Source organism: Mesoplodon bidens (assembly GCF_964165515.1).
Source record: "Mesoplodon bidens genome assembly, chromosome: 5".
In the NCBI taxonomy this organism is placed as follows: domain Eukaryota; kingdom Metazoa; phylum Chordata; class Mammalia; order Artiodactyla; family Ziphiidae; genus Mesoplodon; species Mesoplodon bidens.
Window position 1 is genome coordinate 11867761 of NC_138161.1, and position 27720 is coordinate 11895480.

General features: G+C 50.3%; 1 protein-coding gene across 1 annotated transcript in view; it reads right to left on the reverse strand.

The window, feature by feature from the left end:
- Positions 1–27720, reverse strand: part of ITSN1 (intersectin 1) — a 249832-nt gene that overhangs the window by 27813 nt on the left and 194299 nt on the right. Inside the window, exons 30-33 of the mRNA XM_081234959.1 lie at positions 13041–13162; positions 11117–11223; positions 5233–5416; positions 3133–3231 (exon numbers count right to left, since the gene is read on the reverse strand). Of these exons, the coding sequence (XP_081091085.1) occupies positions 3133–3231; positions 5233–5416; positions 11117–11223; positions 13041–13162 (512 nt within the window). The remainder of the gene's footprint in view (positions 1–3132; positions 3232–5232; positions 5417–11116; positions 11224–13040; positions 13163–27720) is intronic.

A 27720-nucleotide genomic window follows, 5' to 3' on the forward strand; every position in this document is an offset into this window, starting at 1 on the left:
TTGTGTTCCTGTCTTGCTAGTTGTTTGGCATAGGGTGTCCAGCACTGTAGCTTGCTGGTCGTTGAGTGGAGCTGGGTGTTGGCATTGAGATGGAGATCTGTGGGAGAGCTTTTGCCATTTGATATTATGTGGGTCCGAGAGGTCTCTGGTGAACCAGTGTCCTGAACTCAGCTCTCCCATCTCAGAGGCTCAGGCCTGACACCCTGTCAGCCCCATGGATTTTTTTCATTTCCTCTGTGCTCAGTCTAGTTCCACTTGCTCATAGAGGGCCACGTTCAGAGGCCTCCCCCCTGCACTTCAGACCAGACTTTCTCATGGGAAATGGTGACAGTGACACCTCAGCTCGAGGGCAATAGTTGTGACTCTTCTTCTCAGTCCAGTTTCATGTGCTTATAGGGCGTTGTGTGCACAGGCTTTTTGCCTAACCTGTCAGATCACAGATTCCACAGCAGACTTCTGCTCGACACCTCATTCAAGATGACAACATGTTCCTTACCGCTATTCTACACTCCTCTCAGAAATGTCTAGTTGTATATTTTACCTATTTTTCTATTAGGGTATTTGTCTTTTTCATTCTGAGTTATAAGAGTGCTTGAGATGATCGATAGATAGATAGATAGATACATAGATAGATACATAGATAGATACATAGATATTATAGATAGATAATCCATGTATATTTCAATATCTTCTTATATACTGTTAAAATCTGTTTACTCAGCTTATATCTGTCATTTGTCTTTTAATGTTGTTCATTATATTTTGTTACACAACATTTTTTAAGAAAAATGTTTATTCAAATAATATTAACACATTCTTGATATGCAAGAGTCAAACAACATGGAAGTATAGATAACAACTGTGCTCTATCCCCTTTGCTCTCCTGCCTCAGAGGTAACTGTGCCCAGGCTTAAGGGCACCCCTTTAGTTCTCTTCAGATGTTCCACATACATTTAACAATCACACAGAGTTTTTCCTTGGTTTTGCAAAATGGACCATACTGTAGGATTGCTTGTGAAAGGTTGTTTTGGGTTTTGTTTGTTTTGTTTTGTTTTAACTTAACAGCATTTTCTAGATATCATTCCAGCTAATACAAAAAAAGTCTCTTTCATAGTATAGACTCACCACTTTATTTAACTACTCTCCTTAATGAACACCTAGGTTTCTCCCAGAGGAAAAAAATTTTTTTTCAAGTTGCTACAACTCTAAATTCTTTAAAGTTCTGTCTTTGGTGTCATGCTAAGAATTTCTCCACCTCAGTATTATAAAGAATATTTAATCTTAGTATTTTTACAGTTTTCCATATGTATCATAACTGGCTACCTTTAAAAATTCTCTTCTTAGTTTTGCTAGTTTTCAGTTCATTCTTTTGGGTTCTCTAGGGTAGCAATCATGTTTCTGCAAAGAATGATAATTTGCTTTTTCTTTTTTAACATTTATGCCTCTCAGTTCTTTTCTTGTTTTTGTTTTTCTCCCCATTAGCTAGATCTAGAACACCTATTTTATTTTATTTTTTAAAATATTTACTTTATTTATTTGGCTGCTCCAGGTCTTAGTTGCAGCATGCGGGAACTTTGCTGCAGCATGTGGGCTCTAGTTCCCTGACCAGGGATCAAACCTGGGCCCCTTTCACTGAGAGTGGGGAGTCTTAGCCACTGGACCACCAGGGAAGCCCTTAGAACTTAAAAAGCTTGTTTCCAACTTCAATTCCCAACTAAATATTGGGGGAAGTAAAGAAGGTTGTTGAGTTAGTTTAATAGTAACTCTCAAGTTGGAGAAAAGGAAACAGTAGATGGAAAACTTCTTTCAAAACTAATTCTTTAACTCAACCAATGTGGCCACAGTGTATTTTGTGGGGTCAAACTGGGCTTGGACTGAGGAACTGGCTTATATGAGAGGGAAATTTGCTACATATAAGGGGATTCAGCATATAAGTAAATCTATTGAGGATAATCAGAGCCAGGCTTCTCATGGAGAAGGGAGTTATATACAGAGAAAGGGGAAAGGCTAGAATAAATTCCATGATACTAGATTAAAACAGGAAATATTGGTGTGAACTCATGGGTTTTAATACATATTATAATATATATATAAATCTTGAAATAAATATGTTTGCACACTTATGTTATGTAAATATGTGGGTATGAATATATACACATACATATATTGCCTGGCTCGGCACTGAGAGACTCAAAAGGCAACAACACCCCAGTATCAGTGAGCACACCAGTGTCTAGATCTGGGTTTCTAAATTCTCCACTGAAAGGAACCAGATCTAAAACCTCTCTCCAGGAGCTTTCCTCCCTGTGGTTATAGAATCACAGGCTCAGAGGATGTCTAAGTCTGCTCACTCACTTTACAGATGGGCATGCTGAAACCCTAATTTTTCTATTCTTTTCTTTTGGTATTGGCTTTCTTAAAATGACAGGACAAAAACAATCATCTAATACCAACATAGAGTATCTCACAATGGCTTTCTGAAGACGAGTGGTGGAAACTATATTTCTTTCTCTCTTTCTTTTTTTTTTTATTATTTATTTATTTATTTATGGTGTGTTGGCTCTTCGTTTCTGTGCGAGGGCTTTCTCTAGTTGAGGCAAGTGGGGGCCACTCCTCATCGCGATGTGTGGACCTCTCACTATCGCGGCCTCTCTCGTTGCGGAGCACAGGCTCCAGACGCGCAGGCTCAGTAATTGTGGCTCACGGGGCCAGCTGCTCCGCGGCATGTGGGATCCTCCCAGACCAGGGCTCGAACCCATGTCCCCTGCATTGGCAGGCAGACTCTCAACCACTGCGCCACCAGGGAAGCCCTCTTTCTCTCTTTCTTACTAGGAAAACCAAGGCCTAAAGACACTCTGCCTGCATTAGGAAAAGAACTGAGCTCTCATGTTCTGACTTAGAAGGTGGAGGCCACTTGGTTGCACAGCTGAAGGCTGTGTATTACTAGCTCTTTCCATGATAAGCCAGCTTTTCTTTCTGAGTTACCAAGCAGATGCCTCCTGCAGCCTGTTGGTATAAGATTTCTACATGATAGATACCAGGTGTGTTGGCTGGGGAACCTGCCCATGGCCCCAGATCTCTGACCTGCTGGGAAAGCATTCCTCTACTTGAAAAGGCAAGACAGCTACTTACATTTTTAATGATCAGTGGGTATCTCGTTACCCGTTGCATAGGCTTCAGTATAAAACTAGAGAGTGGCATTCCCTTACAGCGAGGGTCCATGGCCAGTCTCTGCAATAAGAGATTTTTTTAAATGTACTTAAGAAGTTTGCAAAATCTGGTCAGTGACATCAACATCGATGTTATTCAGGACTCCCCACCCATCACATTGTCTCATTTATCTGAATGACAGCGGAGAAGCCTGGAGCTGGAAGAGCCGGACTGGTTATCCCCCAGCCAGGAGGAGGCACATTCCAGATGGAGAGTGGGACTCTACCTTGGATGTGACTCAGCTGCAGGGTTGACCCCTACTCCCCAGATCCAGTGGACCTTCCATGGGACATGTGGTTCCTTACTTCCAGAGATGAGATTCTGGCTTTACAGAGAATATTTCCTCTGGATACCTACCAAAACTTTATAACATTCCCAGGAGCAAGGAGAGTCACAAGACTATAGGGTCAGAACAAAAATCCCCCTTAAGTCCCAGAGATGCTGGAAGGGCCTGGCCGGATCTCACTGTCTGTTTTGGGAGAAGCCTGTACCTGCTGGTGGGACAGGGTAGGGATGGTGAAGCCGAGACATGAGGGTCAGGCCCCCAGCCCCAGGGTCTGTGGTTGTCTCCACCCTGGACTCCCTGCCTCTTTCCTTCCACCACTTTTGTCAACGTGACTGGAGGACAAGAGTCCTTTTACCTCCAAAAGATGACCCCATCTACAAGTCACAGGGGTTATATGGTGACAGCTCTCAAAGGTTCTGGTCAGGTTCAATGTCTTAGGAACAGGTTTAATGCCATGACCTGGGCCCCAAGCCCTGGGACCTGTCAGTGCCTGAACCTGCTCCAGCCGTGGACACCATTATTCCAGGAAAACTTTGCAGCAGGCAAAGGCATGTCAAAGTCCCACAGGAATGAGGCAGGGAGAGGGGATGAGGGGAGGGGTAAGAAGGGGAGGGGCAACAAGGCCCCTCCTGGGCTGGTGTCAGCATTTCCCTCAAGTTCAAGTACATCCAGTGATGAACTCATCCTGCCTGCGCCCAGGGAGGACCCAGCCCTTGGCTGGAACCCCAGGTGGCCCGTGGCTCCTGGCAGCCCAGTATCTGCTCTCCAGTCTCCAGCCCACCCTAGGCCTACTTCATAGCAGTGTTTCTCCCCTTAGATGCCCCACTCATTGGGTAGAAAATCAGAGCATTTAATATTGAGAAACAGGGCGAGAAAGAAAGAACAAGAACATCTGATGCTACGGCCGAGAAGAGATGGCATTTTCCCCTCCCAATGATGACTCCACAAACTTGGTTACTGGGGGGAGTGGGAAAGGCCTGCCTCCAAAATGCAGGAGGTACAAAGATAAGCCTGTCATTAGTATGATTATTTTGCTGTCTGTTCATCAAAATGTGCCTGTTTAGCAGACGTTATTTTATTCTCTTTTTTCTTCCCCTCTGGGAGAGGTTGGGGCTGATTGCGTGGGCTGGCCTGGCCAGCAGGGACCCACCCCAGCAAAGGGCAGCAGACCCAAAGCCTGGGGTCTCCAGCAGCATGGGGTCCACTTCCGCACAATGTCCCTTGGTGGGCACATGGCTCTCCAGACCCTTGTGATCCTCCAAGGCAGAGGTCCTGGCATCCCACACTCACCCCCATGGGCTTCCTAGAGCTTGAGCCCATCAAAAAGAACCAAGTGGGGAAAAACCAAAGGGTCCATTGGGATTGCCGGCCATTCCCTTTGCAGGTGAAGGGTAGAGAGCAGCAAAGAACTGAGGATGCTCACATTAAACAGAATAGGAAACCTGAGACCCACCAGCCCTCCTAGGCCTAAAAGTGAGATGGAGGATTTAAACCTGTATTCAAATAACACCACTCACACCTGGTCAAGGCAGAGCTTCTAGACCAGCACTGGTCCCTCCTCTCCAAGCCCACCCCCTTGGTCCCAGCCACCCGCCAGCAAGGGGCAGCCCCTACTCTTCAGCTGAGACCTCACCCTTGGCCTTCAGTAAATGTGTGAATCAGCCCCTCACACGCCCAGCCGCTGGAAGATGGCCACTCGGCAGGGGCAGAGACTCAGCTCAGCCTGGGCTCCTTACTTTGACAAACTCCTTGAAGTCGGGGGCCTCATCTGTCTTCTGCTGGATCAAGGCAGCCCCGTTGAGCTGGCAGCTGCAGAAGCGGATGTAGGGTTGCATGTGTGGCAGCTGGGCGGTCAGGATGTCCCCGATCATCTTCACAGGCATCTTCTCCCCAGACATCTTCTTGCGAACCCTCAGCGCTCTGCACAGAAACATGAGAAGTGAGCGCCCTCTTCACGCTCTCTGACGCGTACACAGCACACTTCTAGGTGGTACAGAAATGGGATGTGTGTGAGGGGCACAAACCCAGGGCCACTAAAGCATCTATGTGGCAGACAAGGAATAGAAAAAGAAATGAGTCTAGTGCTACAAAGAGGTATCACTAGGGCATTTTTCTTTGACATGAAGTCTGTTCACTGGCTCTTAGGAAGAAAAACTTAAAAAAAAAAACTTTGCTGAACAAGTCAACATAAAAGACAATTTTTTCTTGTGGAAATATATGGAATCTTTTTTTTAAAAAAATAACTCAGACAGGATCCCTGGGTGGATGTCTCACTTTATGGATGATCTGTCCAGGCTGGTATGGCCCCAACACTGAACCTGTTTCCAGGGCCAGTGCTGCCCAAGGGAAGCTGCTGTTGCCAGGGGCCATGGAGGCTCAATTTCAGACCAAACAAAACGTAATCAAGATGGTAAATCAACTGCCACAGAAAAATAATCCCATAATGTTCACGAAAGCCAGGTATAACTGATTGTCTGAACAATTTGTGCCCTTCTCTGGTTCACTGCTTCATCGCTGTGGCTAATTTGAAGTTGACTGGATTAAGAAGAGTTCTGAAGAGAGAAGCCTATTCATATGATAATGGGTCATAGACTCAAACAACTTACATCCTGGAAGCTGAGAAGGGACTAGAGGGACTGGAAAGTGTTTGTTCAGGAGTCCAGCTGCATTCTGAGTGTTCAAGACCATAACAGTCAGGACTGTGCATCCCACCCTTCTAACTCGTATGTCAACTCCTAACCCAGCATCTATAAGAAGGGCGGGGCACCGAGCTTTTACGCAGCAAGGATAGCAATGTACTATAAGGGCAGGACCTCGACATATGAGGCCATGGGTGTGTTCTGCCTACCCTAGTGATTATGGATGATGGATGGATGGATGGACGGATAGATGGATGCCTGGATGAATGGAAGGAACAGAATGGTATGATATGGGATTTTTACATAAGGCTGGGAGGATGTTACTGTGAATTCCTCTGGCTGCTTTCAAGGTCATGGGTAGGGCTATATAATTCTAAGGAGGCTCTGCAATCTTAGTATTAAAAACTTCAGATCACTTTATTTTCTTTCTCCTACATTTTTGGTTAAAGAAAAAAAAATCTTTGGACTGGGCAACAAGCCAAGGAGAAAAACTTTAGGGACAGTGCGTTATGTGGTCCAAACAATGAGCCAGTCCCCCTCAAGCAGGTGCCCTTGTGGGGAGAGGTGCTGGTCAGCACTGGCTGCCTGGGGTGTGAGGAGTGGCAGGTTGGTACCCTCAGGATGGCCAGGTGGCCACTGCTCATTGGGTGGGTGTGGAATATCTCCCAGTGTGTAGAAATTTGCTCAAGGGTTACGTCACTACCAATTCTGGGGGACGAGAGTGCTGAATAACCATGTTACAAACTTGCTATGGATGGAAATGGGAAGAAATTCCATCATTCCATGGTTTTCCAATGAGGAGCAACACAATCTTTCTGCAAGGGAATAAGAGTACTTTCACCTGCCCCCCCCCTTTTTTTTTTTTTTCAATGATGGGGAGAGAAGAAAAAGGGAAAAGAAAAAAGATCACACACAGATCATCACTGTCTTGAGGAAGTTAAGCCAGTTCCTGGGTTCTGGAGGCCCACGCTTGGAGAGCTGATTTGTCCAACTGGGAGACAGACCTAAAATCAGGCCCCTGCTACAGACCAGGCACCTGTTAGGTCGAACTGTGAGTCACCTTCTGGGATGTTCTACCGCACAGGCAAGGCTTTTGAGGACTGGGTTTGAGTGGGTTGAAACAGGGCACGTCACCAGGCTCAGGGATCACATGACTCCACTGCTGCAGTCTCAGCCCTGCCCTTTGGTGAGCTGATTTGTAATCTCATATAAAGGTCTATGGATTCAAGGTCTTGAACTGCGACAGTAATCAATCAGCTAATGAACACGTCAGAGAGCTTGACATTTGCTGAACGAATGAGTAGCCCTCTGAAGTTCGCAGATCAAGGGGATGGTCAAGAGAGCTGGCGTTTATGAATGTGTCCTAATGTGTCAAACAATTTTTTTTAACCTATATGACTTATTATCCCTATTGACGGTTGGGGGAAACCGAGGCACGCAGACACTGAGTGACTTGACCAGAGTCACACAGCTCATGGGTGGCAGGAAGCCCTGGTCTCCAGAGCCTACAGTCTGTAAGCACCGCATGTGAGGACAAGCACCGTGCCCAGCCCTGCCTCCCCTCAAGCTGCTCGGGGCTCCTGGCCTGTCCTCGCTCCAGAAGCAGCTCCTGACATCCCACCAAGGGGGGCTTCCACGGCCCCTCTGCTCTTCCCTTCCCTCTGTCCTTCCGTCTCATTTCCTCAAGCCTCTGCCTGCTTTCCTCTCACCCTGCCCACTCCCACCCAAAGCCCCTTCCTTCCTTCTCCCCATCCTGTCTTTACCCCCCAAGGTATCTTTTTTACTTCTTATTTTTCTTTGTTTTTCTGCCTAAAATAAAATCATGGCTATTCTTCTTAAGTTAAAAAGAAAACTGAATACTTAATATTTAAGAAAAACTTTTTTTTTTGGAGAAGCGCTTTCATTTATTTATTTATTTATTTATTTATTTATTTATTTATTTTTCAAGCAAGGAGGCAGGAAAGGATCTTGATTAAAAAAAAAAAACAGCTTCAGGGCTTCCCTGGTGGCGCAGTGGTTGAGAGTCCGCCTGCCGATGCCGGAGACACGGGTTCGTGCCCCGGTCCGGGAAGATCCCACATGCCACGGAGCGGCTGGGCCCGTGAGCCATGGCCACTGAGCCTGCGCGTCCAGAGCCTGTGCTCCGCAACGGGAGAGGCCACAGCAGTGAGAGGCCCGCGTACCGCAAAGAACAAACAAACAAACAAGCAAACAACAGCTGCAGTACCTAGTTCTACACACCCTATCTCACTTCTGCATTCCTACTGCTACCACTTCTAACAGCCACCCCTAGGGGCCTGCACCTAGCTCTTAACTTTAAAATGTTCTAGATTCTTCTCCCCTACTCAGCTCACTGAAGGCAAACTTCTCAGCCCTCTGCTCACAGGTAAGAGAGCCAACCATCCATTTCAATCCCCAACCAGAGGCGGCATTAGTAGGAAGTCTGTGTGCCCCAGGTAGCTCCCTTTTATGTTCATTTTATTTGTTTCTTAGTTATCTGTTTGATAAATCCTATGTCCCCCCTCTAAGTACAAGGAGTCGCTGGCCCTTGGATCAGGAGTGACAGATATGTGGCTGCCCACTGCGGCCTTCCAGGGAGAGCTGCCTTAAGTTCTCTTCATCTTCTTCCATCCTGCCAGGAGTCCTAAATCTTCCCATCGTTGGGATTAGTCCTTTGCACAAAGAAATTAAGTCTAGGCAGCAAAACTGCATAATCTACAATATGGCGCTCACCATAAAATTCTTTCAATTTTTTCTGGTATGTTTGAAAATTTTCATAATAAGATCTTGAAAAGGAAAAAGAAAGGAAGAAAGAAATCAGGTCCCCAGAAAGCTCCGGCTAAATACAAGTATTTTATCTGGAAAGTGAACAGATTAGCCAAACTAACCAATCCGGTCATCAGAGGAAGGCCCAGAGCATACCTGTGATGGGGGAGGGGGTGTCTGTGCCCGTTGGTGCCATGATTGACAGGGTGCCAGCTGTACACCTGATCTCCTTGCTCCTTGGGATAACCCCACATGCTAGACAGGGCAGGCGCCCTGACTGCAATTTTACAAGTTCTAAAACAAAGGGCTGGGGAGTTATCTGCCCGAGGTAACTGCCCAAAACGAGTTAGAAGGCGCTGGAGCCCAGAGGAAGACTTGAGATGTCGGCCTCCTGGTCTCACCTTCTTTCCTTCGAGGGCAGGACAGGGTGGAACCCCTAGTGGGACCCTGGGCGTTGTCCACAGAGCGGCCCGGGGCACCCTGATCGCCTTCTGTGTGACTTTGGACAAGTCACTCAACCTCTCTGAGCCTCGTTTCCACGGTTGCAAGAGCGTTCTCAATTCCTACCTCCAGGGCTGTGGAGCCCATCGGCGCTAATGGGAGGAAGAAGCGCACAGGCCTGGCCCTGACAGAGCTCAGGAAAGGGGCTTCTGCTTTCCTGACAGGAGCAGGACGGAGGGTTAAAAGTACAGAGACAACAGAAACGCATGGGGAGCGCCGGTGCTGGGAGGGCTGGGGAGGGGTGTCACTCGGGAACATCAGACACATCGCCCGCCTCCCCACCCCCACGCAGCCGCCCAAGGAAAGAGGTGTTAACTTGTAGGTATACGTTCAACAGAAAACCTTTTCATCTATTTCAAAACAACCTGTCTCCAACATTTTAGGTTTAGTACTTGTAGGTTCAGGGGTTAACTAGCCCACCTGCCCCAGGTGACAAGGCAGCCTCTGTCCAAGACAAGAGTGGGTGCTCAGCCCACCCTAGGGCCCAAGCCCAGCACTTACGAGGGACCAGGCACTCGCTGTCTAAATGCTCCCTAAGGAGACCCGTACGTGGTAGATCCTATTATCACCCCCATTTTACAGATGAGGACACTGAGGCCCAGGGAGCATAGGCGACTTGCTCAAAGCAGGTAGGCAACAGCAGAGTGTGAGCCCAAGAGCCTGACCCAGACCTACGCTAGAAACCTCTACAGTATGCTTCTCAAGGGGGGTAATGGAAATACTTTCTCCAAGGCACCCCCATGTCGCCATCTTTGATTAACATCTTCTAGAACATAGAGACAGAAGACGTTAGAGTTTTTCTTCACAGCCACCTCTCTGCACCTCTCTGTGCATCCCTTCATCTACTCCCAAACACACTCAGGAAAGTGGGGACCTGAAATCACTTTATAAAATCCCAGGGACCACATTCAGGAAATAGCTGCTTCCCAATTATATGAACCTAGAGATCTGGAATGGACACCAGTTCCCAGGGCCTGTGCTTCCTCCTGGCCCCCAGGATCACCACGGACTTCATCTGTTTTCTAGCAAATGGTGTTATACTGAGGGCCTGGTGGACACAGATTTGGAAGTTCTTTTTAAGAACTGGAAAGGACTTTCGTGATGATGTAATCCAATCCCTTCCTTTTACAGGTGGGGAAACTGAGGAAGGGCAGAAAGTCGGGCTCCAAGCCCAGGTCTCCAGGCTCCTGGCCCAGTGCTTCTCCCTGGCCCTGTAGCTACCTCTGAGAATTAAAACAGGAATAAATAAAATAGCAACTGCTCCAGGCCAGCTTCTCAGAGGCCTATCCTGAGAACTGCCGCTGACTGTGGCCATGAGCGGTCCCACCGTTTCCCATCTTCAGGAGCCAAGAAAGTCTCAAGAGACCAACATTCCTCCAGTGGAACCAGGGTCTGAGGCATGGGGTCTGCCCCCCGCCTGGATGGAGCTGGCCAGCGATTAGGAGCCAGAATCGGCCCAGCTCCGTTCATTCTAGAACCATGGTAAAAGCAGGAACCGGGATGCCTGAGCAATCCATTCTCCCCAATGAAAAACTGGGGGTGTGTTTCCAGAAAGCATCAGGGCAAGGAAGAGCGATGGGTCTTGTGAGTGGAAAAGAGGAAGAGAGGCAGAAAGAAACACAGGGCGGCATGCACGGAGGGGACACACAGACGACGCCGCGTAGCAGGGCCGGAGCGCGAGGGCGAAGACAGGCTGGGGAGAGGAGAGGCTTACTTCAGCAGTTTGATATTACACATAATCAGGTCCTTCCAGTTAACAAAAATCATAGCACCCTCTTTCTCTGTCAGCAGCTCAGACTCCATCAGGGGTTTCTGAAAGATCTACAGATGCAGAAAACGAAGCAGTTCAGAAAGCAAACAGTTAGCTTAAAACTCAAACGCACGCACACACCGATCTGTTCAGAGCCAGGGGAAGGACCGAGGCATCTGCAGCTTTGGCTGGGAGGCCCAGAAGCTGTGGAGTTTCTGAAGCAGGTGGCCCTCCCTCTGCCGGGGGGATGGAGAGGTGGTGGGTTCCCATCAGGTCCACACTGTTTTACAGGGAGGCCCACGAAACTCTGGAGGACAGGCCTCAACTCCGCCAGGACTCAGCCGGGGGTCTGGACAAAGGCACTCAAGCCCTCACCTGCCATGGTGAGGAACTGGGCACAGGGGGGAAGTGAAGGGCCAAGAGGTGCATGGGGTGGGGGGCACTCCCGCCTTCCTGCTCCCAGCATCGGCTGCACACACAAGCCTCAGGAAGTCCAGGGGAGCAGCCCTGGCAGGCGGGCCCCCAACCAGCAGCCTGGGGACAGGATGGACTCCACTGCTCTGCCCGCAGCCTGGGCTGGGCCTGGGACACAGCCAGCGAGTGAAGGCCTGATGCCAGGTGGGCACTGCCCCTCTCCGGGACTCCGGGAAATTGAGGAGTCTGCCCAAGCGCCGTGTGGGTCGGCAACTCACAGTAGACCACAGGTCTTGGCTGAGTCCCACGTGGTGAGCCCCTGCCTAGAAAGAGGTCATAGCTACCATTGCAGGCAGGCCACTCGCTAGAAGGTACCTTAGGGACCGGGACAGCCTGTCTTTGAAATAAACTTGGCTGGGCTGAGGGTGATCCCTTGGAGCCCAGAGTACTTCATGAGTCTTTAAGCCGATGTTGAACCTGGCATATACCAGGCCACTGCACAACGTATCTAAGAGGGTGACACTCACAGCCTAGACATCCAAGACTGTATATTTAGTGACAGTCACATGTCTTGAGAAAGGGACACCTTTTCATACCAATGCTCCCTAAGCATTAATGATGGCCTTGGGGGCCATCAACTCATCAACACTGGGTCATCGAGCAATGCATTTCCGGGTCGTTAAGACTATCAGAGGAGATGGTTTCACAGTAGTCGGGGTACGGGGGTTCCCAAACTATCACGGTACTTTTCAAACTATGGGGTGACCCCAACGTCCAGCTCTGCAAACCCCTGTCTCCTACTACGGCAACCTCCCATGCGTATGGACCAAAGGCTTCCTGAAAAGCAGAACTTCCCAACTCTGTACCTCCCCATCCTCTGGACTAGGCAGACAAGGCCCTTCAACAGCTCCCTGGGAGGAGAGCCAAAATGAGACATCGTCCAGGACGGAGGAGGGAGGGTACGCACGGGGCCCCGGGAGGAAACATCTTCATTCTCTGCAACAGATTTTTCTGGGGGGTAATATGTAGCATGAGGAATAACCAAGGTATCAGGCAGATGACTGCCATCTTTCAGATGTCACCACTGAGGGCCAGGGAGATGATGCTCTATGGCATCAATTAGTTGGTGGCTGAGCTGCAAGTTCTCTGAGCCGAGCCCAGACTCCCACCTCACAGCCCATGTGTCCCCTGTCAGGCACTCCTCACAGGCTCATCTAACCCTGTCTTGAAGGGTCTCTGCCCCTCTGTGGGTAGGGCTCACAGATGAGAATTGTGAGTCCGTGGCCACGGAGGAGAATTAAGCATCTTCTCTTGGGTAAGACTCTCCTCTGTGATGTACGCTCCAGATGCTCCCATACCTCCGAAAGCTTCTCACACTGGGAATCAGGACCCAGCCCTCCTTGACAGAGTCCCTACCTTCCCCACCCTCTGCCAGTGCCCCCCACCCCGCCCCAGCGCCCCCAGCTGCCCTTACCTCTGTGACCAGCTGCAGGTCATTCACATAGTTCTCCTCCGTGACAATGAGCTCGTGGATGTATCCCTGTCGCTTTCTCTCAGTTGGGGTCAACATATCCAAGAGGTGTAAGTCTGAACACCCTGCAAAACACAACCATGGGGACAATTTAGTCCAGGTCTAGGGAAACCTGTACAGCTTCATGGGGAAGATCCCCAGGGTCCTCGTGGCCGCCGGGCCCTGTGGTCTCACTCCAGTTAAACAGTGTTGTCCCCTAAAAAGATATGTTCAAGTCCTATCCCTGGTAACTCTGAAGGGGACTTGTTTGGAAATAGGGTCTCTGCAGATGCAATCCAATTAAGATGAAGTCATACTCAATTAGGGCGGGCCCTAGTCCAATATGACTGGCGTGCTTATAAGAAGACGACACAGAGACAGACAGAAGGAACGCCACATGACGACAGAGGTAGAGCCTACAGTGACGTGTCTACAAGCCAAGGAACGCCAGGGATTGCTGGCAGCATCAGAAGCTAAGGGAAAGGCATGCAATAAATTCTCCCCTGAAGCCCGCAAAGGAACATGGCCCTGCCCAAACCTTGATTTTGGACGTCTCACCTCCAGAACTATGAGAAAATAAATTTCTGTTGTTTTAAGCCCACCCAGTTTGCGGTCATTTGTTACAGCAGCCTCAGGAAACTATTACAGGCCTCACACTCCTGCTTCAGCAAAACCACTAAAAGAGTGTCAAGAGAGAAGACTTAGTGGGGACTTCCCTGGCAGTCCAGTGGTTAAGACTCCGTGCTCCCAATGCAAGGGGCACGGGTTCGATCCCTGGTTGGGCAACAAAGATCCCACATGCCACATGGGGCGGCCTAAAAACAAACCAAACCAAACAAACAAACAAACAAAAAAACAGAGTAGACTTAGTAACAACTGGCTGACATTTCCTGAGGGCTCTCACCATGCCAGGTGCTGTACCAGGAGCTTCTGAACACTGACAGTTGTGTTTAACGCTCACATAGACACTAAAATCATCCCCATTGTACAGACAGGGAAACTGAGGCTCAGAGAGGTTGCCTCACCCAAGCTCTCTCAGCTGGGTGGTGGAGAAGCTGAGATGGGAACCTGAAACTTTGACCCCAGAGACTGGGCTCTACCCCAGATCACTGCTGTTGGATCTGAGCTACAGGAGGGCACATGGTTATCCTGAGGTTGGTTTTTGGAGGATGAAATGGCGGTGCTGAGGCTCCTGATGGGCCCGGGGATAGGGCAGAGGTGGGGCACATCCAGACGTGGCTGAGCAAACTCTCCTGGACCAGGCTGCTGTCCTGCACCCACGGGAGCTGAGCAGTGAACCTACAGGCAGAGAGGGAACTCCTCCAGGTGGAGACGGCTGGACACAGCTCTGGCTGCAGGTCCACAAGGAGTAGGCTCTGCTGACGTGGGGTGGGGCATGCACAGCCGGTGGCGCCCGCCCTGGCCTCTGCTCACTTAGCCGGCTACTTGGGGTTGGTCTGCTTTGGATGCTCTCGGGTTTCGGGCAGAGGCTGTCCCCTGCCCCAGGCACACTGGAATGAGGGGCGTGGAAGCTCGTGGCTCTAGGGAGTACCCCTCCTGCAGGTCTGGACCTACCTTGTCCAGGTCAGTGGTCCCCTCACCCCTGTCCTTTTTATCAGGGGTTCTTTGTTTAATCACCAAAACCAGAGTTGTAAAGAAGACTGGGAGGTGGGCTTCCCTGGTGGCTCAGTGGTTAAGAATCTGCCTGCCAATGCAGGGGTCACGGGTTCGAGCCCTGGTCCGGGAAGATCCCACATGCTGCAGAGCAACTAAGCCTGTGCGCCACAACTACTGAGCCCGCGTGCCATACTATGGAAGCCCACGCGCCTAGAGCCTGTGCTCCACAACAAGAAGCCCACACACCGCAACGAAGAGTAGCCCCCACTCACCGCAACTAGAGAAAAAAGCCCTCGTGCAGCGATGAAGACCCAACACAGCCAAAAATAAATAAATAAAATTAAATTTAAAAAAATTTAAAAAAAAAGAAGACTGGGAGGTGTCTTGGATATTGGTGGGGGTGAGGCGCTGAGTCCCATTCACTTGCTTTTCGCATCCCTTCTTCTCCCCACAAGGGGGTGCTGTGGAGCACAGTGCGGAACCGCCTGCTGGACCCCAGTGGTTCTCAAAGTCGGGTTCCTAGACGGGCAGCATCAGCAGCACCTGGGAGCTTATTAGAAATGCAGATGCTCAGGCCCCTGCTGACTAGATTGTGGAGTCAGGGCCTGGAATCTGATTTAACAAACTATCCAGGTGACTTTTTAGGTATACTCACATCTGAGAAGCCTGCTCTGAACTATCGGGGGTTCCTCAGAGTTTCCATCTTCCCCCGAGGGAGTTTCTAGGCTCGTGACTGATGTAGTCTATATGCTGGAAGCTTCTGCAAATAGAATGATCCCTCTGGGGCGAACGATATCATAGACTTCTTGGTAAATGCTTCACTGTGCCCAGAATTAACTCTGAGCTGGCACTTCCAGCCTTCTGTGTTGTCCCCTCCCCTGGCCAAATGCCCTCTCTAGAAGCTGGAGCTTCTCTTCCTGGGACAGGATGATGCCAGGATGGGCAGAGGGATGCCAGGAAAGCATCAAGGCTGAGCCATCATCATGTCAACACCCTCCACGCCCTTCCAGCCGAGACCTCATTCAAAGCCGTGGCAGTGCGGCTAAACTACAATTCCACAGGGCCACGGGCTGAGAATGAGCCTTCACGTAGGTCTGCAGATGTTTCTGGGACTCGGGCCCTCTGCTCAGCCACCAGCTTGGCCCAGCTGTCCATCCTGCCTCGGTGCCTTGACTGTGTTTTATTAAAACAATTGCATCAACAATGAATTCTCAGGAAGGAAGCACGTCATGGTTGCTCACCTGGGGGGCTCAGCCAACCTCCGCCAAGGTGATGCGTGAGCCCCGGCTTACCGGAAGCTGAGTGACGTCACCAATTTCTTTAGCTTTCTTTAGGAAAGCCACCCAGGAAACACTTGAATTGGGGAGGAAATATCTCATTCCTGCCTTATTCTTACCAAGCTTTCCTGTTAGTGAGTCCAAGGGCCCAGGGGTAAGGCCATTTCTTGTTAAAGGGTAGAATACAGCCCTTGCATTACAGACTTGTATGAACTCAGGGAAGCGGAGTCTCCCCTGCAATTTTCAGGACCTTCCTTTCTGCAGGGATATCAGAGTACTGGTACAGACCAGCAGCTCTAAAACTCAGTTCCCACACACTGTGCAGTGACGTTTGCAGGGATACAAACATCGGGCTAGTAGTGGACACTGGCTGGAACAGTCTCCAGACGTCCCCATAGGTCACAATTCCCCTTGCAGAATCTGGTGGATGCTATGAACTCTTACCTCAGAAAACATATGTATACAATGCACACAATATACACATTTTGCACACAATCTTAAAGGATTGGCAGACCCTCTTGAAGCTTGCTCATGGATCTCATTCCTTCAGTCATTTGACAAATATTTACTGATATCCTACTGTGCTGGGTGCTGATGCCTGACCCCCAGAGCATAGAGCTAAGAACCCTGGGGTCCTCAGCTGCGGGTGATGCCGCCCCCCAACAGGCTGAAGGCGGTACTGGCCCCACTACAGGCTGAAGATGGTACTGCCTGCCCACAGGCTGAAGACTGTACTGCCCCGCCCACAGGCTGAAGATGGTGCTGCCCCTCCCCCAGGCTGAAGACGGTACTGCCCCCCTACAGGCTGAAGACGGTACTGCCCCCCCTACAGGCTGAAGACGGTACTGCCCCCCCTACAGGCTGAAGATGGTACTGCCCCCCTACAGGCTGAAGACGGTACTGCCCCCCCTACAGGCTGAAGACGGTACTGCCCCCTACAGGCTGAAGACGGTACTGCCCCCCCTACAGGCTGAAGACGGTACTGCCCCCCCTACAGGCTGAAGACGGTACTGCCCCCCCCTACAGGCTGAAGACGGTACTGCCCCCCTACAGGCTGAAGACGGTACTGCCCCCCCTACAGGCTGAAGACGGTACTGCCCCTCCCCCAGGCTGAAGATGGTGCTGCCCCCCCCAGGCTGAAGACGGTACTGCCCCGTCCACAGGCTGAAGACGGTGCTGCCCCCCACAGGCTGAGGGTGGTATTGCTCCCCACCAGGTTGAGGGTTGCACTGCAACCACCTCCCAACTCCAGGCTGAGAATGAATTCTTGGTTGTCATAATGACTGGAGGTGGCTGCTGGAATTTGGGGGTGCCGAACCAGGGCTGCTAGATGACCTGCAATATACAGGACAGAGAATGGCCCACCTCCAGTGCCAATAGCACCCCACTGAGAAACGGTGACATTCCTAGAAACTGACAACTCTGCAGCAAGGATGGTGCACGTGACCAGAGATACACAGAACGACTGAGGAACCGGACACAAGGACCTGTGAGGAAACATGACAGGAACTGGCTTGCTTTGGATTTCAGAAGTTCATTCTTCTGAGTCTTCAAGTTTCACACAGTGTGGTTTTGAAGCTCAGAGCCAGAGCAACAGCAGAAGGTCCAGGGTGGATTTGGGGCCACTGGTCTAAGAATTCCAGGTGCTGAGGCCAGTTCAGGGTGAACTGACCGTCTCCTGCTCATGGGGGTGTGGGGGGGCATGAGAAGGCTGCATGGCGTCCTACTCTCGGCAGCTCCAGCCTTCGGTCAATCCACCCAGCAGGCTGAGAAATATGGGGGGGGCAGTGCTGTGTGACTCTAGGCTACTTGCCCCAACAAATCCCACCCTGTGCTGGCCCCCCAACCAGCCTGCCTGGAGACAGAGGGATGGTCCAGATGGCTTCTCCAGGACCCAGAACCCAATAAACAGCAAAGATTTTATGGGGAGATTCGTCTCAGCATTATGTGGCAACAATGTTGGCTTGGAACAGTCTTTTCAGCTACTGAACTGACCCATAGGATGCTGCTTTAAAAATCCTTGCTGATGAATGCCAGACCAAGAGAACCATTAAAGACTTGAAATAGGTGCTTTGAACTCAAAAATATCCTTCCTTTGAAAATTTAATATTTAGAAAAACAAAAGAGTTTAAAAACTCCATTATTCTGAGCAGGGTAAGTGGAAAAGACATTTCAAATAGAGAGTTTTCTTTAGGGGTGGAGGGATGTGGTCCTTCTCTCCTGTGGGAACCAGAATAAACATGCTTTGCTGGCTTCCTTTCCCAGTGAAAAACGAGAGGGCAAAGCACAGCAAATAAATTTCATGGACATCTCGGCATGATGGAGGGATTCTTATAACTAACTATAATCCACTCGCAGCTGAAATAATATGGCAAATGACTCCAGGCAGTCAGAAATGATCCTCAATTACAACCCATGTAAAATTCCTAATCTGTGTGCTGTCCCTTATAATTTCATATAGCTAGACACACTTACAGAACAGAGAGAGCCATGATGCCCCTCTGAAAGGATTTGAGTCTGGGGCACTGCAGAAAAGTATCTTACCCCAAAAGGCCCCTCAGTGGGACATTGCTCATAGGAACAGCATAATCTAAATAAATTGCTTTTTTACAAAAGTAATGCACGAACACATGCTTATTGTAAACAGTTCAAAAGACATGAAGTGTCGAGATGTAGGGTAAAAAGCCCCCTCTCCCTACCCCAATCATTCTACTTCCTTTCCCAGCAGGGACCATAATTTTAAAAACCAAAACCAGGCCCCACAGCAAGCTGGCCACAGAGCAAAGCAAATAAACAGGCTTCATTCCTCTTATGAAAGGGCCAAAATATACAATGAGATGGTCGATAAATATGCATTGCATTCCCCATGAAGTCCAAGAGACACAGAAATAAGCAAGGTAATGTCCTTGTCCTCAAGGAAACTCACAGCCCTGGGGGGTGACTGGACATGAAAATTAAATTTAAAACAGCAAGCAACAAAGAATGGGCCTGCGGGCTGTGCTGATGGTGGAGGATGCAGCAACTCAGAACCCTGATGGAGGAAGGTTGTATGAGGACCTGGTCCTCCTTGTGCCAGGCTTCTATATGGCCGGGGAGGATGGGGCCATTATGTTGGGGACATGTGGGCCAGCATGCCAGGTAAACACAGAGATGCTATGGAAGATAAGTGTGGAAGTAGACAGTAGATAAGGTGGGAAGTAGATTACAGAGGCCGTGATGCCAGAGGGACAGGGGAGAAGCAGTATGGAAGCTTGGGCGATAGTTTTTCATCTTTAAGGGAAAGGATCTACCAATGTCTGTGGGGACATTCAGTCCAAATCCTCTGGCTAAATGGCCTGGGTCAGCAGGATCCATGTTAACTGGGATCCTGGAGCTCCCGTCTACACAGAAGGCTTTTCTCCAGGGTTGGCCTGAATGTAGGAAATGGGAGCCTCATGGCCCTGGTGTCTCCTGCCAGGTGGGCACACTTCCCTCAAGGCTACACTGGATTCTCCTGGGAAAATGGATCCAATCGTGTTGCCCTTATTGTCCACAATGGATGTGACAAAAAGAAGGTTCTGTGGTCAAAGTGCTTTGTCCTTGCCCTGCAGCTGATGTCTAAACCCCCTCTTCTCTAAGCTGTGGCCCGCCATGGCCGCAACTGTGCTTGATGCTGGGACTCACTGATGAAGGAGCAGGACGGGCGGTTGTCCTGTGGGAGCTTCGGTCTCTGCTGGAGGCTGGGGCATCCCATCCGCACTCTGGTCCTTGCCGACTCACAGGCACCTCGTAGAGGACACCATGCACCCTCTCATCCATCCCTGAGACCTCAGAGGTGCAAATCCTTAAGACTGGATTTTGATGGGGGTCTAGAGATGCCAAGTGGGCACAGAGACCTGTGGTGAGAGGTAGGGGAAATTCTACCTGATGGCACCAAAGACCCCCTGAGCTATGTCCAGCTGAGCCCAGGCATCCCTCTGCAGCCTGTCCTGGGGACTCCTCAGGGCCTTCTACTCAGCTGCACTCAGTCACAACCTGGAAGCTTAAAAGCGCCAATGTGGTTTCCAGATAAGCTTAATTGTCTCCCAAGAAGGAGAATCCAGCTACGTGGGCTGCTGGGCAATTTAATGACTGTTGAGAAGTGGCGAAAATCAAAGTACTCTCAGGGATAAATCATCTCTTAATTTTGCATCAAAAAGAATGTTAGTAATTTTTTTTTAATCAAAGGCATATCATTCATGGCTTTATCACCGATGTTGGAATTCCTGGTGTGGCATCAAGTGCCCCATGGTCTGCATTTGTTAGCTAATTCCTGGCCTCGTTTATGTCACCATCCTTGTTTTTCTTTCTTTCTGAGTTCCCGCTGTCAATGTGCTCTATCCTGCAGTATTTTAGTGGTCCTTACTAGCCACCGTAAATAAATCTTTTGAGTACACAAGGCAGATTGGTGTGTTAGAAGTACAAACACACTTCTATTGCAATATGAGGAAGGAGGCCATAATGTTTTTTTTATATAAGTTTATTTATTTTATTTATTTATTTTTGGCTGCATTGGGTCTTCATTGCTGTGCGCAGGCTTTCTCTAGTTGCAGAGAGCAGGGGCTATTCTTCTTTGTGGTGCGCAGGCTTCTCATTGCAGTGGCTTCTCTTGTTGCGGAACACGGGCTCTAGGCGCGCGGGCTCAGTAGTTGTGGCTCGTGGGCTCTAGAGTGCAGGCTCAGTAGTTGTTGTGCACAGGCTTAGTTGCTCCGCAGCACATGGGATCTTCCTGGACCAGGGCTTGAACCCATGTCCCCTGCGTTGGCAGGCAGACTCTTAACCACTGCGCCACCAGGGAAGTCCCAAGGCCCTAGTTTTGATGAGAGGGATCTGGGAATATTTTCCAGAAGAAGAGGAATTTGAGTTGGGCTTTCCTCAGGCAAATGTCAGGGTGGGTGAGTAAGAGTTAGGGATCAGAGCAGAGGGGCAGTCGGAGAAAAGGGCAGCAAGAGTGGGGTGGTGGGGCCAGAAGGCAGGTGAGGAAGAGGGAAGCAGAGGCTGGGGTACCAGGGAGAAAGGAAAGTTAACATGGATGCTACTCTGAGCCACATGGTTCCAAGTGCTGCACGTTCATGGACTCACGAAATCCTCCCCAATAATCCTATGTGGTAGTTACTGCTGTTATTCCCCATTGAACAGACAGGGAAACAGGCACAGAAAAGTTAAGTAACTTGCCAGAGCCTCAGTTAATAAAAGGCAGAGGGGATCTTACCCCAGCGTTCTTTCTCTTGATCACTATGCCTCTCTCGCCTGGTGGAAGGGTGATGCATCAGTCAGCCGGGCTGCTGTAACAAAGTTCCACAGACTGGGCGGCTTGGACAACAGAATGTATTGTCTCACAGTTCTGGAGGCTGCAAGTCCAAAATCAAGGTGTCAGCAAGTCTGGTGTCTTCTGAGGCCTCTCTCCTCGGCTGGCCATCTTCACCCTGTGTCCTCACATGACCTTTCCTCTCTGCGATCATCCCTGGCGACCCTTTGTGCCCAAATCTCCTCTTCTTAGTAAGGATACCAGTCAGATTGGATGAGGACCCACCCTGATGGCCTCATCTTAATGACCTCTTTAAAAGCCCCTTCTCCAAATTCAGTCGTGTTCCGTGGTATGAAGAATAAGGGTAAGGGCTTCAACATATGAATTCTGGGGACACAATTCACCCCTAACAGGTGAGGAAGTACAGTTGAGGAGGCCCTGAACAATGTAGCTAGGTGTCTGGATTTTCATCTTTGGTTGGGGAGCCAGGGAAGGTCTGGCTGTATTTTGGAAAGGTCACTGTGGCAGCTGCTTGGAGGATGGAGGGGGCCATGGCTCTCGAGTTTGGCTGCACGTTGGAATCACCTAAGGAGCCTTTAAAAAGCCTGGCGTCCCTACTGTACTGCAGACTCATCGAATATGACCGGCTGGGGTGCGACCCAGGTGTCCATGACTTGCAAACCTTCCAGGTGGTTCTGATGTGCAGCCAACAGTGAGGACCACGCCATGAGAGGGAAGCTTGCCTGGAAACAAGGTGTCTGGTGTGAAGAGGGAGCAAGACTCAGAAGCTAGATCTGTCCAGGCACATGCAGGATGAGAGTGGCCACAACCGCTGAACCAAATCCAGCCCAAGGCAGCTCACTCATGCCACTTGTCCAAGGAGATGTGATGGCCGTAACCACAGAATGTCATCCTTTAAGGCCATCCACACCCCGGAGCCCAAAGAACCTCTGATGCTCTGTTCCCGGAGGCCACACTGCCACCACTACCTGACCCCCAACTCTAGGGCTAGAGCTGGAAAGATCACTCTGCTTGATGCCCTCATTTTACAGATGGGAGAGCAGAGTCCAGAGATGGACGGTGACTTCTGTGATCAGGAATAAAACCTTTGCTCTTGCTGTCTTGGAAAGTGGAGACTCACAAGGAAACCACGAGCTTTTGAAAGAGTGGGGCTGAGGGTGGCCCATACGCATGGCTCTCTCAGTCCATTCCTGGATGATCTGGTTGAGAGGACGCTCCTGTCCTCAGAGCCAGAGGCTGTTGGGGGTTGGTGGCAGCCAGACTGGGTCAAGGCAGCCAGGTCTCCTCTGAAAATGACCTTGGCTGACCAGTCCCAGGGCAGCCCCAGCCCATGGGAAGCTCCGGACATCAAACCAGCTCTGGGTGGCCCCCTGTGGTCTCTCCTAACTTGGCAAACTGACCCCGCTGGAACACAAGAGACCACCTGAGCCCGTGACATCTCCTGTTCTTTCTCAGCAACTGCAGAGATGCCCTCAGGTCCCTGCTTTCATGGAGCTTCCATTCTAGTGGAGGGGAGACATAAAACCAAACACAAAATCAATATATATTATTCAGAGTGGCATAAGAATGATGAATAATAAGTCTCATGATTAACAAGCTCATTTCCTGTTCTAAGGTCTTCTCACATGGACTTTTTTTTTTTTTTTTTGGCTGCACCGCACAGCTTGCGGGATCATAGTTCCCCAACCAGGTATCGAACCCAGGACATGGCAGTGAAAGCACCAAGCCCTAACCACTGGACCGCCAGGGAATTCCCTCATGTGGATTTATCTTTTCAGAGTGGTGCCTTCCCAGGCACAGTTGGTGCAAGGTTCTAGGCCACACACAGCGGGGAGACTGGACACTGGGGTGCGTCCTTTCCCTCCAGCCTCGCTGGGGATGAAGAAGTAAGCCTGCGGAACGACAGGGGGGCAACACCAGACTGTCCACCACTGACTCTTCCTGAGAAACGGCTGAGAGTGAGGTACCGTGGGGAATACACAAGTGTGAGAGGTAGGGGCTGCCCTCCAGTTTCTAAGCAGATGGGGAGACTGGGCATCATTCAGTACTAAACACAAAGGCAGGCACCATTGCTATTTAGTGTTTGTAGGTCTTCATGGGATACGACCTGGCTCCCAAGAAGCTCACAGTCTGAGGAAGGAGGGAAGAGTATCTCTGTCTATGCATCAGCCTCCATCCACTCAGCTTATGTACGGTAAGTAACTAGCATTCAGCAAAGAGCTCAGACATGGCGGGTTAGAGGGGCTGGCCAAGGCAGCAGAGAAAGGAGGGGTGAAGGTGGGCAGACAGAGCAGGGGAAGATGGGGTGAGAGCATTCCAGCTGGGGCCCACCAGTGGCTTCAGCTTAATGCAAGAATCTTGGAGAGGTGGTGAGGAGAGTGTGGTGATAGAAGGTCTGGCTGCGTAAGACTCGATGGGCAGGGCAGGGCCGGTGATGGGGGTCCACGGACCCGAGCACACATACCACCTCCCCCGGACGTGCAGGCACACAGAGCCCTGGGAGGAAGACAAAGCTCGGGGAGGTTGAGTCATGTGATCTCCAAGGCAGGGAAAGGCTCCACGTCCATGCTGTCTGCCCAGCCAGGATGCCACAGTGGGGACCAGTGATGAAAGTGGACCTTTCTTTTTTTCCTGGCTGTGTCACACGGCATGCGGGACCTTAGTTCCCCGACCAGGGATTGAACCCGTGCCCCCTGCAGTGGAAGCATGGAGTCTTAACCACTGGACCACCAGAGAAGTCCCAAAAGTGGACCTTTCCATCAAGTAATTTGGAGGTCAGAGGAGGCAGTTTTCAAGAGAGCCAGTTGGAAACCCACTGGGCCAACAGAAGCCCGGACTTCTGTTTAGGGTCATCATGGTGACCCAAAAGGTAGAAGAAGGAACTAGAAAGAACATTAGACCAGGATGCTGGAGACTAGCCTGGGACTTCACCTCTTTAAGCATCAGTATCTCCTCCTGGAAGCCAGAGTGGCTGCAGCCCCTGTACCCGCAACCCGTTCTGATGCCAGAAACGTGGAAGGTTTGTAGATGACAGAGGCCACTAATGGTGGTCCTGTCAGCAGCTCAGAAAGGAAGACCCTGGTTGGGGAAGGCTGAGCACAAATGGGCAAATAGGTAGGAATACATGATGAGAGGGCGGGGCAGGGGCTGCGCATGGGCAGGAGAAGGCAGCAGATCAAGCGGGGCCTCGTGAACCAAACGCAAGATTTGGGTCATTATCCCAGGAGGACTGGGACCTCCCTGGACGATTTTAAGCAGAATTAATTGGGTTTTAAAAATAGCTCTCTGCCCGTGGTGTGGAGAAGAGGCTGGAAGATGGCGAGCATGGAGCAGGTACCGGGTAGAAGACTAGTGCATCCTTATGGGAGGAGCAGGAGAAACTCATCAACCCTTGGGGCCTTTGCACTGGCTGTTCCTGGGGCTTGGAATACGCTTCCCCTTGAGGTTTGCATGCCGACTCTTTTTCTGCAGTCAGATCTCCACCCCTCCACGTTACCTCTCCAGAGAGGCCATCTGCTATAGCCCTGGCCTTCCGTCACACTTGTCCCAGTTCATCCACCACTAGCTGAAACGATTCTGCTTATTTGTCTGCTGGTGGCTTCTTCCCGCTCGGAGAGCAGGCACCCTGTCTGCTGGGGTTCTGCTGAGCCCAGCCTCATCCCCTGGATCCATATTCCTCAGCTGAGATTCTCAAGGAAGTAGCGGGAAAGGAGTTGCTTGCTGGAAATCAGCAGGCAGGCGGTGTCCTGAGCCCTTGATACAGTCAGGGGGAAAGGGGAGGGAGAGGATGGGCAGATATACTTCCGCCCCTTGAGGATGGGGTAGGGTGAAGGCTCCTGCCTGAGATCACATCAGCGGAGGATTCAGATGTGTGGGGTCCTTCCCAAGGGGGCCTCAGAACCCCAAGGCAACGCCCCAGAGAGGAGGGGGGGCATCCTGGCTTTGCCTCCTGCGCTGGGGCAGACTGTAGGGCTTGCGGTCTGCTGGAGGCCCGGCTAAGAGGGCAGAGGTGCCCAAGGCCCAAAGCTCTGGATCCTGAGAAGCATCTCAGGGTGTGCACAGTGGGGTAGGAGAGAATTAACCTCCAGTCTTCAAGTGTGCTGGGGGCGGCTGCTCTGGAGACAGTACCTTGGGGAAGCAGCCCCTAGTGATACACATCCCTTAGCCAAGCTACATGGTTGCTTTAAAAAACGAGTTTCTGGCATGTTTGGGGGCTGAACGTTCCAATCTTTGCTGGCAAGAGAACACAAGGCCACAGAATGCAGTGATGAGAAATAAAGGACCCAGTGACTCAATGCTTGTGTGACAGGTTTATTGTGGAGCGCCACATGGGCCTGCCAACACCGTCCACAGACGTGACATTTAAAAGCCTCGTGCATTCCACTGGCTCTGTTGGTCTCCCCACTGCCAACCAGCCATGTGAAACCCGGGGCGGCTTCTCCCCCTCTGCCAGGACATCTGCCGAGACTGTGGTCCAAATCCCAAATGCCCCTGCACGTTTAGGGAGCACAGGAAGGTGTTTGAAAAAGCTGCTTGCTTTGACATGGGCCAGCCTCCCGCTAACAGAGAAGGGCCCCGATTTGCGCACAAATGAACGAGACGTCTGACAGTTTTCAGGGAAGCTGTCCAAGCTTTTCTCTCTGAAATCCCCATCTGCAAAAGCGTGTTTTCTGAAAGTCTTAAATGCACACAATCCTGTGCTGTCTGGGTTTAATGCAAGAAAACAGGAAGCCAGTTAAATGGATTCCGTGATGCTCACCGACCAGACACAGATGCCTTTTCTCCCCGGCAACAGAAACAACAAAGCTACTACCTATTGGGAACTTACTATCTGCTAGGTGTTATTATGATCTCTCCATATGTAAATGAGGAAAATGAAGCACAAAGAGGTTAAGTAATCTGCCCACGACCACACAACCAGTGAGGAGCAGAGCTGGGATTTGAACCCCTGCTCTGAACTGCCATCTTGTATTGCTTCCTAGCCTCTAAAAGGGCCCAGGATACAGTTATGTGGGTCCCCCATGCTCCCCTCTACTATCTACCCAAATAGAATGTTCCAGGGAATTCCCTGGCGGTCCAGTGGTTAGGACTCAGCGCTTTCACTGCAGTGGGCCCAGGTTCAATCCCTGGTCAGGGAACTAAGATCCCACAAGCTGCACAGCACAGCCAAAAAAAAGAAAGAAAGAAAAGCAAGTGTTCCAAAATTTTAAGAGAAATGGAGTCAAATATTACACTAAACTTGTAGATAAGTTGTGTTACTATATACAGCAGCCAAGGAATGAAAATTGAGAAGCTACAGCAACACGTGTTCCTAGGTTGGCCCAGAGTGAGGGCAAGCCTGTGTCTTTGGAAAATCAGCCTGCAGTTGCAGTGAGAAGGACTAAGGTTGAGGAAGCCAGTGGTGTCTTGAGCCCATGTGCTGAGAGGGGCAGCAATATGTTGGAATCCTTCCCTCCCACGGCAGCCCCCGGAGTGGGAGGACCATACAAGGGAAGGGGAACTCGCTCTCCATCTTTCCACAGATGCAGTCACTGATGATGTGGAGGTGGGTGGCTCTGAAGCCCTGGCAGAGATAGGGCTGCTCTTCTCAAATGCACAAGCCAGAGAGTCTGGGAGCTGCCTTTGAGAATGTCACTGTAGCTCCCAGACTGTCAGTGCCCTCAGCTACAAAGTGCAGGGCGTGTGCCCAGTGTTCGCCAAGATTTCAACCTCCTCAAATCATCCCGGGGGGGGAGGGGGTAGCACCTCTGCCATGTACCTGCGGCCACTGTAGACCTTTTCCTATGTGGGGCCTGGACCGCAACTAAGTGGACTGGGACCAAAGGGGACTGTGTGTGGCAGGGACCGAGGGGGGAAGGGGCAGCTTGGGGCATGTAAGGGGAGTCAAGTTGTTCAGTACTCTGAGTGAAGCAGCATCGTTGATGAAAAATGGCAGCTCAAAAGTGCCTTTCCTCCTCCTGTGTCAGTTAGGAGAAAATACACCCAGAGGAGACTCTGTCCAACTTTTAAAAACATGATGGGCTGGGTCAAAGGAAGGGATGCTTCCTCTTCGGAAGCTTGTGACATCATCTGACATTATGTGCCAAGCAGATGTGGGAACAGCAGCTGTCAGCCTATGCCAGAATCTTCGAGTGATACTTGTCTGCTTGCTGGTGGTACTACGGGCTCACCATTCACCCACTGTTACCAAGTTACTGACATGGGCATTTAAGTCACCTGTAAATCACTGTCTCTCTTTGTCTGTCTGTCTGTCTGTCTCACACACACACACACACACACACACCCAGTCTGCTGACAACATAAAATAATAACATCGTAGCGTCTAAGAGGTAGCATGCTTAACAGGAAGTTGCACTGATACAATTTTATAGCTGATTCTCATTTTCTACAAACAAAACCTTCAGTTTTTGTGACTCAAGTTATATTATTAAAAAATGCCCAGGGAGTTTTCAATGTAAAGAAC